Consider the following 17,301-nt stretch of genomic DNA (forward strand, 5'->3'; position numbering starts at 1 on the left):
TTCCTGGATGTGGACTTTTCCTGAACTCCTCTTTTTGTGACAGCTCCTAATGGACTAAACTGGGGTTGGGTTGCATTTGCAGGGATCTGGAATGGTGTTGGTACCAACTTGGACTTGGTGAACATGTTAAGGACACTACTCTTTTATGGATTCTTGCTGTACTGGCCAAGAGTTTGCTTAAAGGCTTTAATCACTGTAAAAAAAAAAATAAAAGACTGGATAAAGATGTGGCACATATACACTATGGTATACTACTCAGCCATAAGAAATGATGACATCGGATCATTTACAACAAAATGGTGGGATCTTGATAACATTATATGGAGTGAAATAAGTAAATCAGAAAAAACCAAGAACTGCATGATTCCATACATTGGTGGGACATAAAAACGAGACTAAGAGACATGGACAAGAGTGGTGGTTATGGGGGGGGGGGGAGGAGAAAGGAGAGGGGGAGAGGCACAAAGAAAACTAGATAGAAGGTGACGGAGGACAATCTGACTTTGGGTGATGGGTATGCAACATAATTGAATGACAAGATAACCTGGACATGTTTTCTTTGAATATATATACCCTGATTTATTGATGTCACCCATTAAAATTAATAAAAATTTATTTATAATAAACAAACAAAAAAACCATTATTTTATTCTATTTGGTGATGTTTCTTCCGATTCCTTTAATTATAAAGTCTTTGAAGATTCTAAATGTCGTGGAATCATCTTGTGTCATTAAACAGGTAACTGTGTAAGTTTTTTCAGTATGTTCTCACATTTTAACTTTGATTAAATGCCATATTTTAGCACAGACATTAGATAATATTTAACAGTGTATCTGGTCACAGTTCAAGAGCGCTTGGCTCAAGCCTGGACACTGACCATGGAGAAATAGATGCCCTTCTTTGCCAGCAGCTGCTGTTGGGTGCCATATTCCTTGATCTTGCCATTCTGAAACACCACAATCCGGTCTGCATTCTGGATGGTGGACAGGCGGTGGGGATCACAATGCAGGTGCAGCCTTCCCTGGCTTTGTCCAGCGCTTCTTGGATGACCCATTCAATAATCATGTAAATTAATTCTGATAAAAATAGTACCTTCTCTTTAATTCCTCTTCCAAAATATTCTTCTAATCTTCAAAATTAATTTATCCAATAATAGGTCCTTCTATAACAATGATGCCAGTGAAATGTAACAGATTTTACAAAGCAAGGGATTTAGTGTATCAGAAGATAATCGAATTCTCCTTTGAATTCATTCCGAATCACGAGTCATCCATTCTGAAAGGACAATAAATACGGCCCATCCACCCATTAGAAATGTTTACTGGTATGCCTAGCCACACAACATCCTTCCATCAGCCTCTGGTCAGCTCTACAGAAAATTCAGGAAGACTGAGCATGGGGACACCTTCTTCTTTGCATTTTGGTATTTTTAAGACAGGAAACATCTCAGAACTTGTCTGTCTTTCAGGTGCCAGAATGCTTAACTTTTTCTCAAACTGACATATGATTACTAATATTTATCTTAAGGTACCAACAGCTTTCAACACTGTGTTGCTTTCCCATATTTTACATAGTTGCTGAAGAAATGCTGCCAGTAGAAATGGAAATATGCCTCCTCAATGCAGTTTCTAAGGTCAACACAAAGTGATCCAGGGCTGTTTACTGGAGCGTAAGTAAGTACTATGAGACTAATTGGCCTTGTTTTATCTTAGTTTTCTTTAACAGCAGCTATAGAAAGTGTTTAAATTCCACCAAAAGGTGACATGAGTAACAATCAACATTATGTGGCTGAAATTTCTTCTCTACTGTGGAAGAAAGAAGCATAAATTATATCTCAGGTGCAACTGATTTAAGTGTGAATAAGTCAGATTTACATTCTTACCTTTTCACTTTCTGTGTCCAGAGCTGATGTAGCTTCATCCAGAAGCAAAATGTGAGGCTGTCTAACAAGGGTGCACGCGATCGCAACACGCTGCTTCTGGCCACCCGATAGCTGAGTGCTTTTGTCTCCTACTCTGGTGTTGTATTTCTGTAAATAGAGTTTCATTACTATAAAAAGAAGAACAGATTATAAAAACGAGCTTGCTTACTGAAAAAAAGATAACTACTTCAATGCATACAAAAAATTTTTAGGTTTAGAAGTTAAGAATGGGTTCATAGAGAATTTTTCGATTGAGAGAGAGAAGAGGAAGGAAAGAAGACAAGTATCAACTCTTTTCACTGAATTGTTCCATTTAGTGTGTATTCATTGATTGCTTCTCCTATGTGTCCTGACCGAGGGTCAAACACGTGACTCCTGGGTCACCGGGTCAATGCTTTCTCCACCAAGCCATCCAGCCAGGGCCAGATTCATAGAAATTAAACAAAAACATAGCTCTCAATGACAAGTTTGATCTCTCTTCTTGAAAATAGACCATTTGTGTCTTGAAAGTTATGTTTTAGTGTAAACAAGTCAGCATGTGTATGAGGAAGAATTTTGTCATGTTAGTCTCTTCCAGTCTTCTGGTTTCATTATATTTGGGACAAAGAGGTAGAAGATAGGAAATTTGATTTGAAAGGCCTAAGCATAAGAAAATAATTGAAGCTCATTTCATTTATAACCAGCAGGTGATACTCTCTCCATTATTTTAAAGCAAGGAAGGGAAGAAATCCTTGGGATGCTACCTTTTTTATGTGTTTTTAAAAAACTCTCTGCTCCATCTCAACAATTTTAATGAATGCTAAAGAATTCTATTTCGATATATAACTTTAAAAGCTGAACTCTTTCAGCCCTGGCCAGATAGCTCAATTGGTTAGAGTCGTTCTGATAGGCCAAAGTTTCAGGTTTGGTTCCCCAGTTAGGAACATACAAGAATCTACCAATGAATAAATATGTGGAACAACAAAAATCAATGTTTTTTTTTCCTTTCTCTCTCTCTCTGTAAAAGTCAATAAACAAAATTTTTTAAAAAAGAAAGCTGAAGTATTTTTTTTGTTTTAGAGTTCTCCCAAAATTTTTCACCTATTTGTTGCCCACATTAGATAATTGTCACTACTCAACATAACGGCAGAGATAGCAGCATGTAGGGGAGAGCCGAAACAGGATGTGAAGGCAGTATAACCTAGAGAACAATACTATCTTATTATTTACAGGCCTTGGAGGCTAAAATTTTAGTCAAACTGCTGGCTCTGATTCTGATACTCAGAGTTTGTAAACTTCGTGTTCTGCATGGTGTTGCCTGTTTGTATTTGCTGTATCTGACAGCCCTAGTTCCGTGGCACTCGGACAGAGGGCGCCACCTGCAGGTGGGATACGAAGACTTCAGGTGACTTTTGGGTGGACCATGGGGCTGGCTCTACCCCAGGGCTGCGTCTGCCTCAGAGGCAGGAACACTGTGTCCCATGAAAGTGTAGGTGTGGCCAGGTTGCACCGAGAAAGTATTGAGCCTCTTGAGGCAAGTAAACACAGGGTTTAACCCCAAAGGGAGGAGCTGGGTAACGAGACCAGCCTCCTGCCGGGCGAGGTAAATTCTAGTTCAAATCACTCAGGGGAAGAAGTGGCTTCTCAGACAGAAAACAGGATTGAAGGGATTTGCCTTTCCTTTCCTTTTCGGAGAAGAAGAACCTATGAGTGTGCTCTGTGTAACAGAGTTGACCAAGAGCCCAGAAAAGCGGGGTCTCAGTGGCAGACAGATGTCAGAGCGGCAAAGCATATTTAATAGTCGGGGTGATAGTTACTCTCTGCGTTTGTCTTTGCCAACCCCTAACCCAGTGGTTCTCAAACTTCAGCCTGCGTCAGTATCACCTGGGCTATTAACACATCCATGGCTAGACTTCACCTCCAAGTTTCTAATTCCCACGCTCTGGGGAAGGGCCTGAGAACCTGCATTTCTTTCATGTTCCCAGGTGACACTGATGAGCTGGTCCATGCCCATGTGTGAGAACACTGACCTTGACATTAGTACAGGGGATTGAGACTATATTTTAAAATGTGCTAGCCTTGCCTGGCCAGATGGTGGTTCAGTGGACGGAGTGTCAGACTGGAATGTGGATGGCCTGAGTTCGAAACCTTGAGGTCGCCGGCTTGGGCGCAGCTTGTCTGGTTTGAGCAAGGCTCGCCAGCTTGGGCCCAGGGTTACTGGCTTGAGCAGAGGGTCACTTGGTCTGCTGTGGCCCTCTGGTAGAGGCACAGTTGGGGGGGGGGGTGTCAATGAATAGCTAGGGTGCCTCAGCGAAGAGTTGATGCTTCTCGTGTCTCTCCCTTCCTGTCTGTCTGTCCCTATCTGTTCCTCTGTGTCTCTCTGTTTCTGTCATAGAAAAATAAAAATATAAGAAATAAAATATGCTAGCCTTGGAAAGGGCCAATTATTCACAGTTGGGCTAGAAGGTTAAAGGCTGGGAACAATGTCCCCTCCTGGGGCCTATGATGTGGTAGCAGCAGTTACTTAAAGAAGAGACTCAGGAAAAGAAAATCTTGGGAAAGGGCCACCTGGCATTGCCAGACTTCCCCAAGAGGCGAGTGCCTTCCCTGCTGGCTGGAGGCTGCTGAACTCAATTTCTTATGGGGCACTTCCTTACAATAAATAATGTAAATGTTGATGATGGAGGGTTAGATGAGCCATGTGAAAATGTACTTTAAAATACAGGACTGAAGGGGCTTTCAAGAGGATGAGAAGTTGTGTTTGTCTGGCATCCTGGGAGGAATTCAGAGGACAGCCATGGGACTACAGCCCAGGGACGATTTCAAAGGCCACAGCTTGGGGCCCATAAAATGTGCAATGGTGATGAGTTACATGGCATCTCGGTCACTACATGGTTCAGCCCTATTCAGAGAGGGCCTTCTTTCTGGCATGGGTCCTGTCCCCAGCCTGACTCTGCAGGGAGGTTGGAGGTTTGGGAAAAGGCTTCAAGGAGGCAGAAGGAAGGCTGGGAGAGAAACAGGGAGGGGACTTCAGGCCTGCTTCTCCTGGCCCTGCACTTGGACTAGAAGGGAGAGGCCTCCCAGACATACCCGCTGTCAGGTCAGGCTTGTTCACAGGGGAAGTCAGTCGGGTGACCCGGTAAACATAACACTGAAGGGGGACAGGAAGTGTGGCCTGATGCTTGTATAAGGGTGTGTGCGTGTGTGAGTGTGTGAGTGTGTGGCTGCTCATTTTTCTTCACCTTGGGAAACCAGCCCTTATCCAACCATCGGCCAGGGAGGCACCCACGGGCTCCTGGACTCCTAACTGGCCGGGACCCTTACGTCAGGCAGTGACTCAACGAAGTGGTGAATGTTGGCCTCCTTGGCAGCCCGCACAATCTCTTCCTGGGACACGACCCGGCTGTTGTCTCCATAGGCGATGTTCTCGCCAATGCTGCAGTCAAACAGGATGGGATCCTGGGACACGATGCCCATCTGTGCCTGGAGCTACTGGACATTCAGCTTCTTGATCTCTTTTCTGTCAATGAGCTAAGAAAAGAAGAGCTCCCAGGTAAACTTTGGAACCAGCACATTTTGAATTTAGCAAGGGTAGTATCATTACTTCAGACATTGCAGTTGCCAAATTACTGTGGGACTACACTTTTGTTGTTATCGTTTAGATTATCAAGGATAGTTAAATACGATCATAATTATGTGCTCTGAAGAACCATCATGTTTCTTCCATTTTAACCCTAGTTTTGATACGTGTGTGTTGGGTAAAATCATGCTGCATACACACACTCCCAAGATACCCATGTTCTAAGCCATGAAACCTGTAAATGTTATGCCACGTGGCAAAGGGGAATTAAGGTATTGTTGGGCAGATAAAATGTATTATTCTCACTTAAAAATGGTGCTGCCCACGTGAGGCCGTCGCCCAGGTGATATTAATGTGTGTTGAGAATCCTTGTAGCCTGGGATTAAGCCTTTCCCACCCTTTTTGATGTGGGGTGGTACAATCCAATCATGCCTCAGAGAAGTGATTTTGTATTAGAGACTTCCCTATTTTGTATATTGGATTAGAGGTTGTGAAGCTACAATATAAAATGGGGGCAGAACGAGAGTTTGCTGCTCTTGGTTCCTGGGATGATTAGCATGAGAGAGCAGAGGGAGCAGAGCAGAGAGCAGCAGAAAGAGGCCATGTGGCCAGGAGAAGCAGCCAAGATGGCGGAGTGCTGAGTGAGACGCCAGTTTGTGCAGAGTTTGTATCTGGGATAAGGAAGGAGATGGGGAACTGAGGAGAATAAGGCTGGTGAGCTAGAAACCTTTGATTCTAGGAAACTCGGATAAGTCAGTGGCTTTGTGAGCACTGAATGTGAGTGGGTTTTGGAGCCCAGTGTGTGTTTTTACTTGCCCGCCGGGTGCAAGCTAGAATTAAAGAAAATGGCCTATCAGTTTTTGGCTCCATTGTTTCTTTACTGACTGTCCGAATCCAATGTGAACCTGTATGGGCGCCGGGCGGCTGTGATAGTGGCCCTGGCCGTGCCTCCTGGCTTTACAGGTATAAAGTTGCTCATCAGTTAATCTCAAAGAGATTATCTTGGGTTATCCAGTGGGCCCAGTGGAACCATGAGGGTCCTTAACTATGGAAGAGGGAGTCAAGAGAGGGAGCACCAAAGTGTACAACAGGAGGACGGCTCGATCAGTCAGTGCTGACTTGGAAGCTGGAGGAAGGGAGATCAGGAGCTGGAAACAGTCAAGAAACAGGTCTCCCCTGGACCCTCCAGGAAGAAACCAGCCCAGCTAACCACTTGCTTTCAGCCCACTAAGATCCATTTTGGACATCTAGACCTCTGCAATTTATAAGATAATATATTTATTTTTTTTTACACCACTAAATGTGCTGAAACTTGCTACAGCAGCCACAGGAAACTAATACAATGTGTTCTATTTCTAGAATATTTCCTGACATCCTTATTCTTACATAACATAACAAGTTTTCATAGAAAAAGTAGCTGAGATTAGATTGGAAATAAATAACTGCTATGACTACATAACAGGTTTAAAGGTCAGGTTTCTGATCTGCCCTGAGTTTGTTGGGATCAGGTTTTTGAGGAACAGGCCTTGTTGTAAGGTACCAAAGGCCACAGAATTAATATTAATATTTTAGAAAGCTTAAAGAACATTATGTTAATTTGGGCTAAGCATACAGAGAGCTTCTGTAGATGATCTCTGTACTTGTGATTAGCATAAAATCAAGATGGCCAATGGCACTGTTGTAAATGCAGAAGAGGAAGGAGACTTGGATTCTCTGACCTTCCCCCATACCAATGGGGAAATGGGTGAATAGCTAGCCAGATACAGGAAGAAAAAAATTAAATTAAACCTTTTCTTATACTAATGGTCCATTTACAGGCATTTGTTCCCATGGAAACTACCTCTCCCCACCTGAAAGCATGTAGTTAATGTATGTATCTCTGGACAAAGATATAGGCTTACACCGTGATGTCAGGTTATTTTCCCGTCCATGTATAATTAACGGTATATAACCAACCCCTAGAATATTAATGACACACACGATTTGGGACTTTGGAACTGCCCTGTGTAAGATATATGTGGCTGGCATATATAATAAATTTCCTCCTTTATTTTTTATTTTTTTTAATAATTTTATTTTTTTAATGGGGCGACATCAATAAATCAGGATACATATATTCAAAGATAACATATCCAGGTTATCTTGTCATTCAATTATGTTGCATATACATCACGCAAAGTCAGATTGTCCTCTGTCACCTTCTATGTAGTTTTCTTTGTGCCCCTCCCCCTCCCCCTTTCCCTCTCCCTTTCCCCCCGCCCCCCGTAACCACCACACTCTTATCAATGTCTCTTAGTCTCACTTTTATGTCCCACCTACGTATGGAATAATGCAGTTCCTGGTATTTTCTGATTTACTTATTTCACTTCGTATAATGTTATCAAGATTCCACCATTTTGCTATAAATGATCCGATGTCATCATTTCTTATGGCTGAGTAGTATTCCATAGTGTATATGTGCCACATCTTCTTTATCCAGTCTTCTATTGATGGGCTTTTAGGTTGTTTCCATGTCCTGGCCACTGTGAACAATGCTGCAATGAACATGGGGCTGCATGTGTCTTTACATATCAATGTTTCTGAGTTTTTGGTGTATATACCCAGTAGAGGGATTGCTGGGTCATAAGGTAGTTCTATTTTCAGTTTTTTGAGGAACCTCCATACTTTCTTCCATAATGGTTGTACTACTTTACATTCCCACCAACAGTGTAGGAGGGTTCCTTTTTCTCCACAACCTCTCCAACATTTGCTATTACCTGTCTTGTTAATAATAGCTAATCGAACAGGTGTGAGGTGGTATCTCATTGCAGTTTTGATTTGCATTTCTCTAATAACTAACGAAGATGAGCATCTTTTCATATATCTGTTGGCCATTTGTATTTCTTTCTGGGAGAAGTGTCTGTTCATGTCCTCTTCCCATTTTTTTTATTGGATTGTTTGTTTGTTGCTGAGTTTTATGAGTTCTTTGTATATTTTGGATATTAGACCCTTATCTGAGCTACTGTTTGAAAATATCATTTCCCATTTAGTTGGCTGTCTGTTTTATTTTGTTATCAGTTTCTCTTGCTAAGCAAAAACTTCTTAGTCTGATGTAGTCCCATTCATTAATTTTTGCCTTCACTTCTCTTGCCTTTGGAGTCAAATTCATAAAATGCTCTTTAAAACCCAGGTCCATGAGTTTAGTACCTATGTCTTCTTCTATGTATTTTATTGTTTCAGGTCTTATGTTTAAATCTTTGATCCATTTTGAGTTAATTTTAGTACAGGGGCCAAACTGTCCAGCTTCATTCTTTTGCATGTGGCTTTCCAGTTTTCACAGCACCATTTATTGAAGAGGCTTTCTTTTCTCCATTGTGTGTTGTTGGCCCCTTTATCAAAAATTATTTGACTATATATATGTGGTTTTATTTCTGGATTTTCTATTCTGTTCCATTGGTCTGAGTGTCTATTTTTCTGCCAATACCATGCTGTTTTGATTGTCGTGGCCCTATAATATAGTTTGAAGTCAGGTATTGTAATACCACCAGATTCATTCTTTTTCTTTAGGATTGCTTTGGCTATTCGGGGTTTTCTATAGTTCCATATAAATCTCATGATTTTTTGCTCCATTTCTTTAAAGAATGTCATAGGAATTTTGATGGGAATTGCATTAAATTTGTATATTGCTTTGGGTAATATGGCCATCTTGATTATATTTATTCTTCCTAACCAAGAACAAGGTATATTCTTCCATCTCATTATATCTTTTTCAATTTCCCTTAACAATAGTTTATAGTTTTCATTATATAAGTCCTCTACATTCTTTGTTATGTTTATTCCTAAGTATTTTATTTTTTTTGTTGCAATCATGAAGGGGATTATTCTTTTGAGTTCGTTCTCAAACGTTTCATTGTTGGCATATAGAAAGGCTTCTGTATGTTAATTTTGTATCCTGCGACCTTACTGTATTGGCTTATTGTTTCTAGTAGTCTTTTTGTGGATTCTTTGGGGTTTTCGATGTATAGGATCATATCATCTGCAAAAAGTGATACCTTTACTTCTTCTTTTCCGATATGGATGCCTTTTATTTCTTTGTCTTGCTTGATTGCTCTGGCCAGAACCTCTAGTACCACATTAAATAAGAGTGGAGAGAGTGGACAACCCTGTCTTGTTCCTGATTTAAGGGGGAAAGCCTTCAGTTTTGTGCCATTTAATATGATGCTAGCTGATGGTTTAACATATATGGCCTTTAACATGTTGAGATATTACCCATTTTGTTGAGAGTCTTAAACATAAAATTGTGTTGTATTTTATCCAAAGCCTTTTCTGCATCTATTGATAAGATCCTGTGGTTTTTGTTCTTTGTTTTGTTGATATGGTGTATTACATTAACTGTTTTACGTATGTTGAACCATCCTTGAGATTCTGGGATGAATCCCACTTGATCATGATGTATTATTTTTTTAATATGTTGTATTTGATTTGCTAGTATTTTGTTTAGTATAGATATTGGTCTGTAATTTTCTTTTTTTGTGCCATCCTTGCCTGGTTTTGGTATGAGGGTTATGTTGGCCTCATAAAATGTGTTTGGAAGTATTGCTTCTTCAATTTTTTGGAAGACTTTCAGTAGAATAGGAACCAAGTCTTCTTTGAATGTTTGATAAAATTCACTGGTATAGCCGTCTGGGCCTGGACTTTTATTTTGGGGGAGGTTTTTAATGGTTTTTTCTATTTCTTCTCTACTAATAGGTCTGTTTAGGCTTTCTGCTTCTTCTTGACTCAGTCTAGGAAGGTTGTATTGTTCTAGGAATTTATCCATTTCTTCTAGGTTGTTGAATTTAGTGGCATAAAGTTTTTCATAGTATTCTACAATAATTCTTTGTATATCTACGGTGTCCGTGGTGATTTCTCCTCTTTCATTTTGGATTTTGTTTATATGAGTTCTTTCTCTTTTTTCCTTGGTAAGTCTTGCCAAGGGTTTGTCCATTTTGTTGATCTTTTCAAAGAACCAGCTCCTTGTTCTATTAATTTTTTCTATAGTATTTCTGTTCTCTATTTCATTTATTTCTGCTCTGATTTTTATTATCTCCGTTCTTCGGCTGGTTTTGGGTTGTCTTTATTCTTCTTTTTCCAGTTCCTTAAGGTGTGAAGTTAAGTGGTTCACTTGGGCTCTCTCTTGTTTGTTCATATATGTCTGAAGTGATAAGAACTTCCCTCTTATCACTGCTTTTGCTGTATCCCATGGATTCTGATATGTTGTATTGTCATTTTCATTTGTCTGTATATATCTTTTGATCTCTGCACTTATTTCTTCTTTGACCCATTAATTTTTTTAAAAGTATGTTGTTTAGTTTCCACATTTTTGTGGGATTTTTTTCCTCTTTTTTTGCAGTTGAATTCTAGTTTCAAGGCTTTATGATCAGAAAATATGCTTGGTACAACTTCGATTTTTCTTAATTTGCTGATGTTATTTTTGTGGCCCAACATATGGTCAATTCTTGAGAATGATCCATGTACACTGGAGAAAAATGTATGCTCTGTCACTTTGGGATGAAATGTCCTATAGATGTCTATCATATCCAGGTGCTCTAGTGTTTTGTTTAAGGCCACTATGTCTTTGTTGATTCTCTGTTTGGATGACCGATCTAGAGCCATCAGCGGTGTATTGAGGTCTCCAAGTATGACTGTATTTTTGTCAGTTTTTGTTTTAAGGTCAATAAGTAGCTGTTTTATATATTTTGGTGCTCCTTGGTTTGGTGCATATATATTAAGAATTGTTATGTCTTCTTGATTCAGTGTCCCCTTAGCCATTATGAAATGGCCATTTTTGTCTCTGAGTACTTTTGCTGTCTTGTAGTCAGCATTATCAGATATGAGTATTGCTATGCCTGTTTTTTTGGATGTTATTTGCTTGGAGTATTGTTTTCTAGCCTTTCACTTTGAATTTGTTTTTATCCTTGTTGCTTAGATGAGTTTCTTGTAGGCAGCATACAGTTGGATTTTCTTTTTTAATCCATTCTGCTACTCTGTGCCTTTTTATTGGTGAGCTTAATCCGTTTACATTTAGTGTAATTATTGACACTTGTGAGTTCCCTATTGCCATTTTATAGATTGCTTTCTGTTAGTTTTGTGTCTTTTTTGATCCTTCTCTTTCGTTTTTCTATCTTTTGTTTTTATTTGGTTGTATTCCATACATCTTTCCTCTGTTGCTATCTTTTTTATCTCGTGTGTTTTTCAGTCTTTATCTTACCCTACCTCTCAGTAGTAGCCTGTGTCATTGCTCTTCCTGAAACCTAATGAAGGGAAGGGAGAGGGGTGGTGTTGACAGAGAGGCTGCAGATGTTGGCTGAGGCAGATGGTTCAGCTGCAGGCGTCCCCAAACTACGGCCCGCGGGCCGCATGCAGCCCCCTAAGGCCATTTATCCGGCCCCCGCCGTACTTCCGGAAGGGGCACCTCTTTCATTGGTGGTCAGTGAGAGGAGCACTGTATGTGGCGGCCCTCCTGTGATCTGAGGGACAATGAACTGGCCCCCTGTGTAAAAAGTTTGGGGACTCCTGGCTTAGAGGCTGTACCTAGGATGTCAGAATTTGTGGGACTGTTGTTTGAAAGACCAAGGCTTACAGTGAAATTAAATACATCCAGGCTTTTAGATGATGAAAAACCTTCTAGTAAGCTGAGTGTGAATGTGTGCTCACCACTGTCCCGGCCAAAGGGTCGTAGAAGCGCTCAAGGAGCTGGACCACCATGCTCTTCCCACAGCCGCTGCTCCCACCAGGGCCAGGGTCTGGCCTTTCTTCACCTCCAGGCTCAGCTCCAAGCATGGACATGTCTGGCTGGATGGGGTAGTTGAACACCACTTCATTAAATGTCACATTTCCTTCCAAGGTATTCTAAAATTGGAACAGTACCAATAAATTCAATTGCTGCAATCCTGATATGCATTGTATATTCTAATTCCTCTAGCACCAGTGGTCAAAGGTTGTGAACTTGTATTATAATTGGGTATTTTATAACTGCTAGAATTTAACCCTTTAAGTAGTACAAATATTCATGTATGTCCTCGTGCAGCCTGACCATCCAGATTACAAAATATTTTATTTTAAAAATGTGTAAGGCACCTGACCAGGCAGTAGTGCAGTGGATAGAGTGTTGGACTGGGATGTGGAGGACCCAGGTTCGAAACCCCAAGGTCGCTGGCTTGAGTGCGGGCTCATTTGGTTTGAGCAAGGCTCACCATCTTGAGCCCACGGTTGCTGGCTTGAACAAGGGGTTACTCGGTTTGCTGTAACTGGAACTAATTTCATTTTTTGAAAAAAAACTCACTCCAGGGGGGCAGCAAGCATGAAAAGAACTCACTACTCAAAGGGTTAATAAATAAAATATCAAAGAATCAGTATATATTTTTTTTTTGTATTTTTCTGAAGCTGGAAACGGGGATAGACAGACAGACTCTGCATGCGCCCGACCGGGATCCACCTGGCATGCCCACCAGGGGTGATGCTCTGCCCCTCTGGGGCGTCGCTCTGTCACGACCAGAGCCACTCTAGCACCCGGGGCAGAGGCCAAGGAGCCATCCCCAGCGCCCGGGCCATCTTTGCTCCAATGGAGCCTTGGCTGCGGGAGGAGAAGAGAGAGAGAGAGAGGAAGGAGAGGGGGAGGGGTGGAGAAGCAGATGGGCGCTTCTCCTGTGTGCCCTGGCCGGGAACCGAACCCAGGACTTCCACATGCCAGGCAACGCTCTACCACTGAGCCAACCAGCCAGGGCCAAAGAATCAGTATTTTTATAGACTCTATTGTTAAGACAAATGTGGTAACGCAATCTGTTTTCCAGGAATAATCTACATATGTATAATAAACCCAATTAACAGGATTTGCTTATAAAGCAGGCAGTATTTCTATGTACCTGTAACTTTGTCATATAAAAGTACTGGATGTTAATACATATTAGTAACATTTATTAAAATGAACTCATGATCTAGAAAGTTTCATTGTATCATCAGCAAATTTTAAAAAGCAATTATTTTATTAAATTTCTTGTCACAATACTTCCATTCATCAGTTAGGAGCAGATCATATAATCAAAACATCAAACTCACTAGCTTTAGGCCTTCTGTGCTATAGTCGTCGATCAGAGGGATTTTTTCAATGATCATGATGATATGGGCTGCTGACACTTTGGCTTTGGCATAATCAGGAGCAACTGAACTGACCTGCCCCACTGCCGTGGCACCAAAGACAATAGCTGAGAATACTCTATGAATAACAAAGATAAAATGTGTGCAAAAAATTACTACTGAATATGTCTCAAAGTTGGTACTACTGCAACAAAGAGCATTGCATCAAACAATCACTAACAGAACTTAAAAACCACTTGTCTGTATAAGTTCATGTAAGGGTCACAGATTGTAAAATGGCCCCATTTTTCATCTCTCTGTATCTTCACCTTCTTATAATGTGACTTTGCAGCTCTTCCATTTAAGAAGTGGAATTAGTTTTTCTACCCTTTGAATCTGGGTTGGTCTTGTGACTTGCTTTGGTCAACAGGATGTGGTGGAAGTGATGTTGCCAGGTCCAAGCTAATGACTCAGGAGGCTTTGTATGCTTCTCTCTCTCTCTGGCTCTTGCCTTCCCTCCTGAACTCTGCCACTACCACAAGCCTAGTTAGTCTGCTGGAGAACAAGGCACAGATGGAGGAGAGCTGTGTAGGACCTGGGCAACCAGCTCATAGCTCACTGCAGACACATGAGTGAGCCTAGCTGAGCTCCATAACGCCCAACCTAGATCAGCAGAACTGCCCAGCTGACCCATAGACTTGTGAGCAAAAATAAATGTTTATCAGTGTATGCTACTGTAATGGTTGGGTATTAGGCAGCATTATTGTGGCAATCAATAATGCGTATGGGCAGTAGTGGTGGAATTCTATCAGTTTTAGAAAACCTATGAGCTGTACAGTAAAGAAAGAATTCTTTATAGACCCAGATATCATGCTGCTCCCAAAATGCATCAACCGTCTTAACCTATAGCATGGGAACCGTAACACCTTCAAGCTTGGAGGGACTTTCCAGGAGATCAAGGCCAGCTCTCAATGTTTATGCCCATGTCCTTCCCCTAACTTGGCTTCCAGCCTCTGCTGTAGGAAGTAGCAAGTCTGAGTAAGTCTACTGTTATATAGTCTTCAAGTTGAAGAAAAAAATCTATATCCTTTTGCTTAAGACAGTCCGTCAAGTACTGAAATATTGTGAAAACAAAGAGCAGGAGAATTTCAGAAATGATGAAGGAAAGTTACATTGGGATTTCTTCTACATGACAGGTATAGTGTGGAAAATTTACTTCGATAGCTCCTTTCACTCACAACACTGCAGTTGCCTTCCTCTGGATACATTTGTCACATGCCTTTTTAAATAGTACGCCTGGAACAGACCTAAAACTTGGGAGCCCTCCCAGATTAATACAATGAGTCCATCATTGCCTCTCCTCCAGAGTCCAGCTCTAAATAAATCACACAGATGGTTAATCTTGGGCTTGCTTTCATTTAGACCTGGGGGATCTTTTCAAAATGATCTGCTCTCTTTTACTTGGACAATCTCCCCTCTCTTTAACTTGGACGAAAGCAACTTTCATTAACTCAATGCCTTACTGTGGAGTAAAGCAATATATCAAGGGATTATCTAATCTAGGGGTCAGGAACCTATGGCTTGTGAGCCAGATGTGGCTCTTTTGATGGCTGCCATCTGGCTCGCAGACAAATCTTTAATAAAAACATAATAACATTAAAAATATAAAACATTCTCATGTATTACAATCCATTCATTTCCTACTGCTCATGTTCATGGTTACGGGTGCCTGGAGCCAATGACAGCTGTCCTCTGGGACAACACCAAATTCTTGGATAATGCTAATGTACACGGGTTGTTGTATGGCTCTCATGAAATTACATTTTAAAATATGTGGCGTTCATGGCTCTCTCACCCAAAAAGGTTCCCGACCCCTAATCTAATCAAAGCCCCACTGTCAATGATCCCTGATTTTGATCTCCTGGTTGTGGTTATAAATAGCACTTGTATATCATTTGTCAGTCAGAGATATTAAGTGGGAATTTTAAATTTTCTTTTGGGGTCAATCGAGAATACTGTAATGCATGCACGCCCATGACTAAAGAGGATGAAAATATTACACTAACACATTAGGTCGCCAGGCTTTGATGATTCTGGTTCAAATGCAAGACTATGTTACTAGTATTGATGGTATACTATCAAAGGGCAGAATCTCACCCATCACCAAATCTAGACACTCAAAAAGATTACACACACTTTTCAATACCAAACTGCATCTCTGAGTCATTTATAAGTATAATAAAGTTCAGGCCTGTGTCCCCTTGACCGAGGTACAATTTTCTGCAGAAATTCCAATCTAGCTTTCCTTTGTCTTTTCTCAAATTCTCCAGCTTTTACCTTCTAACTTTTCTTTTATCAAAGAGAGCAAATTTACCCTGGAACCTGCCAAGGCTTGCAGAACTCGGTGGTCCACAGCTGCTCCTTAGCTGCCCTGTTCAGAGTCCTTGACAAGGAACTGGGTATTTGATTGAGGGTAAGGATTCTTATGCCAAGGCCTTCTGGAAACTCCTTACTGAATGACCACCCCAACTAGCCACAGACCCAAAAGGTCAAATGTGTGAGTCAGCACTGGGGTGAGGGGAAGTCACTGGTTTCCCAAATGAAACAGGGCGCTTCAGTGACACACATGGAGACTCAGTGGTAAAATGAGACCTTTTGAATCACTAACATCTCTTTCTGAAACTTCACAGTAAAGGGTCCCCATGCAGGCATGAAGCATGTCCATCTCAGGTTTATTTCTAGTGTAAATATGAATCTAATACTTACAACAGAACATCCTCAAACTCCATGAACCGCTTTGCCACCAAGTAGGCACCAAACCGGAAACAGGCAGCATAGGAAAAATACATCATTGCCTGCGTGAGGGAAAATGTGATCCCAAAGATCTGTGCTTTCCTCAGAGAGTTTCTGAAAAGGAGACAGGTGGAAACTTACTGAACTTACTTGTTTTAAGTACTTGTATTTCTAGTACTTAAAACATAACTGTGATAGGTCAGTGGTGGGACATGGAGGCATGGCAGACAACAACGGGTTCAGTTTCCAAAAACTAACTTTGGGCCTCACTTTACTACTTGTGAGAATTTAGAAAACTGCCTAATCGCTGAGCCACAGTGTCTTCATCATTAATGAAGGATTAACACCACTTTAACGTGTAGAAGTAAAGATAAAACAAGTTTGGGAAACCATGAAGAGCCTGTTATGGACTCAAAAATGGAAGTCGCTCCCCTTTCCCCCACTCTTTGACATACCATATTCCCTCTTTTTCAAAAAATTTGGGGTCTAAAAACTGGGTATGTCTTACAGTGGTTATAGATTTTTTTACTTGCATTTTCCACTCTTTTGCGCCTGTTGAAGACTTACATAAATTTTTTGATGAATAAAACTTGAGTTCAATAACTTTAGTATATATTTTTTTCAAATTTTGGGCCCCAAAATTAAGGTGCATCTTATACATGGGAGCACCTTATACATGTGGAAATATGGTATATGTACTCTACAGTAAACATTCTTTCAACACTCATTTACCCAATGCCTGCCAGCTGCAGAGACTGTGCTGGGCAACACGGAGGAATCAGGCACGTTCTTGCCCTTGGGGACCCAGGAGTCAGGGTGGATGAGAGTTTAAGCAATGGAGGAATCGCATGTTATGGGGAGAAAGAAGGGAGCACTTCACTCTCTGCGGGAATTAGAGAAGGTTTCCCAAGGGAGTTACCATTCATGGACTCT

General features: G+C 41.0%; 1 protein-coding gene across 1 annotated transcript in view; it reads right to left on the bottom strand.

Annotated features, from left to right (window-relative positions):
• Positions 1-640: 640 nt before the first annotated feature.
• Positions 641-17,301, bottom strand: part of LOC136383889 (ATP-dependent translocase ABCB1-like) — a 120,775-nt gene continuing 104,114 nt past the window's right edge. The window contains 9 exon segments of the mRNA XM_066353793.1: positions 641-997; positions 1,000-1,052; positions 1,885-2,030; positions 5,226-5,432; positions 12,157-12,233; positions 12,236-12,276; positions 12,278-12,351; positions 13,558-13,714; positions 16,342-16,482. Coding sequence (XP_066209890.1) covers positions 861-997; positions 1,000-1,052; positions 1,885-2,030; positions 5,226-5,432; positions 12,157-12,233; positions 12,236-12,276; positions 12,278-12,351; positions 13,558-13,714; positions 16,342-16,482 — 1,033 coding nt within the window. The 3' untranslated portion in view covers positions 641-860.

Source organism: Saccopteryx leptura, chromosome 12 (genome assembly GCF_036850995.1).
Source record: "Saccopteryx leptura isolate mSacLep1 chromosome 12, mSacLep1_pri_phased_curated, whole genome shotgun sequence".
In the NCBI taxonomy this organism is placed as follows: Eukaryota; Metazoa; Chordata; class Mammalia; order Chiroptera; family Emballonuridae; genus Saccopteryx; species Saccopteryx leptura.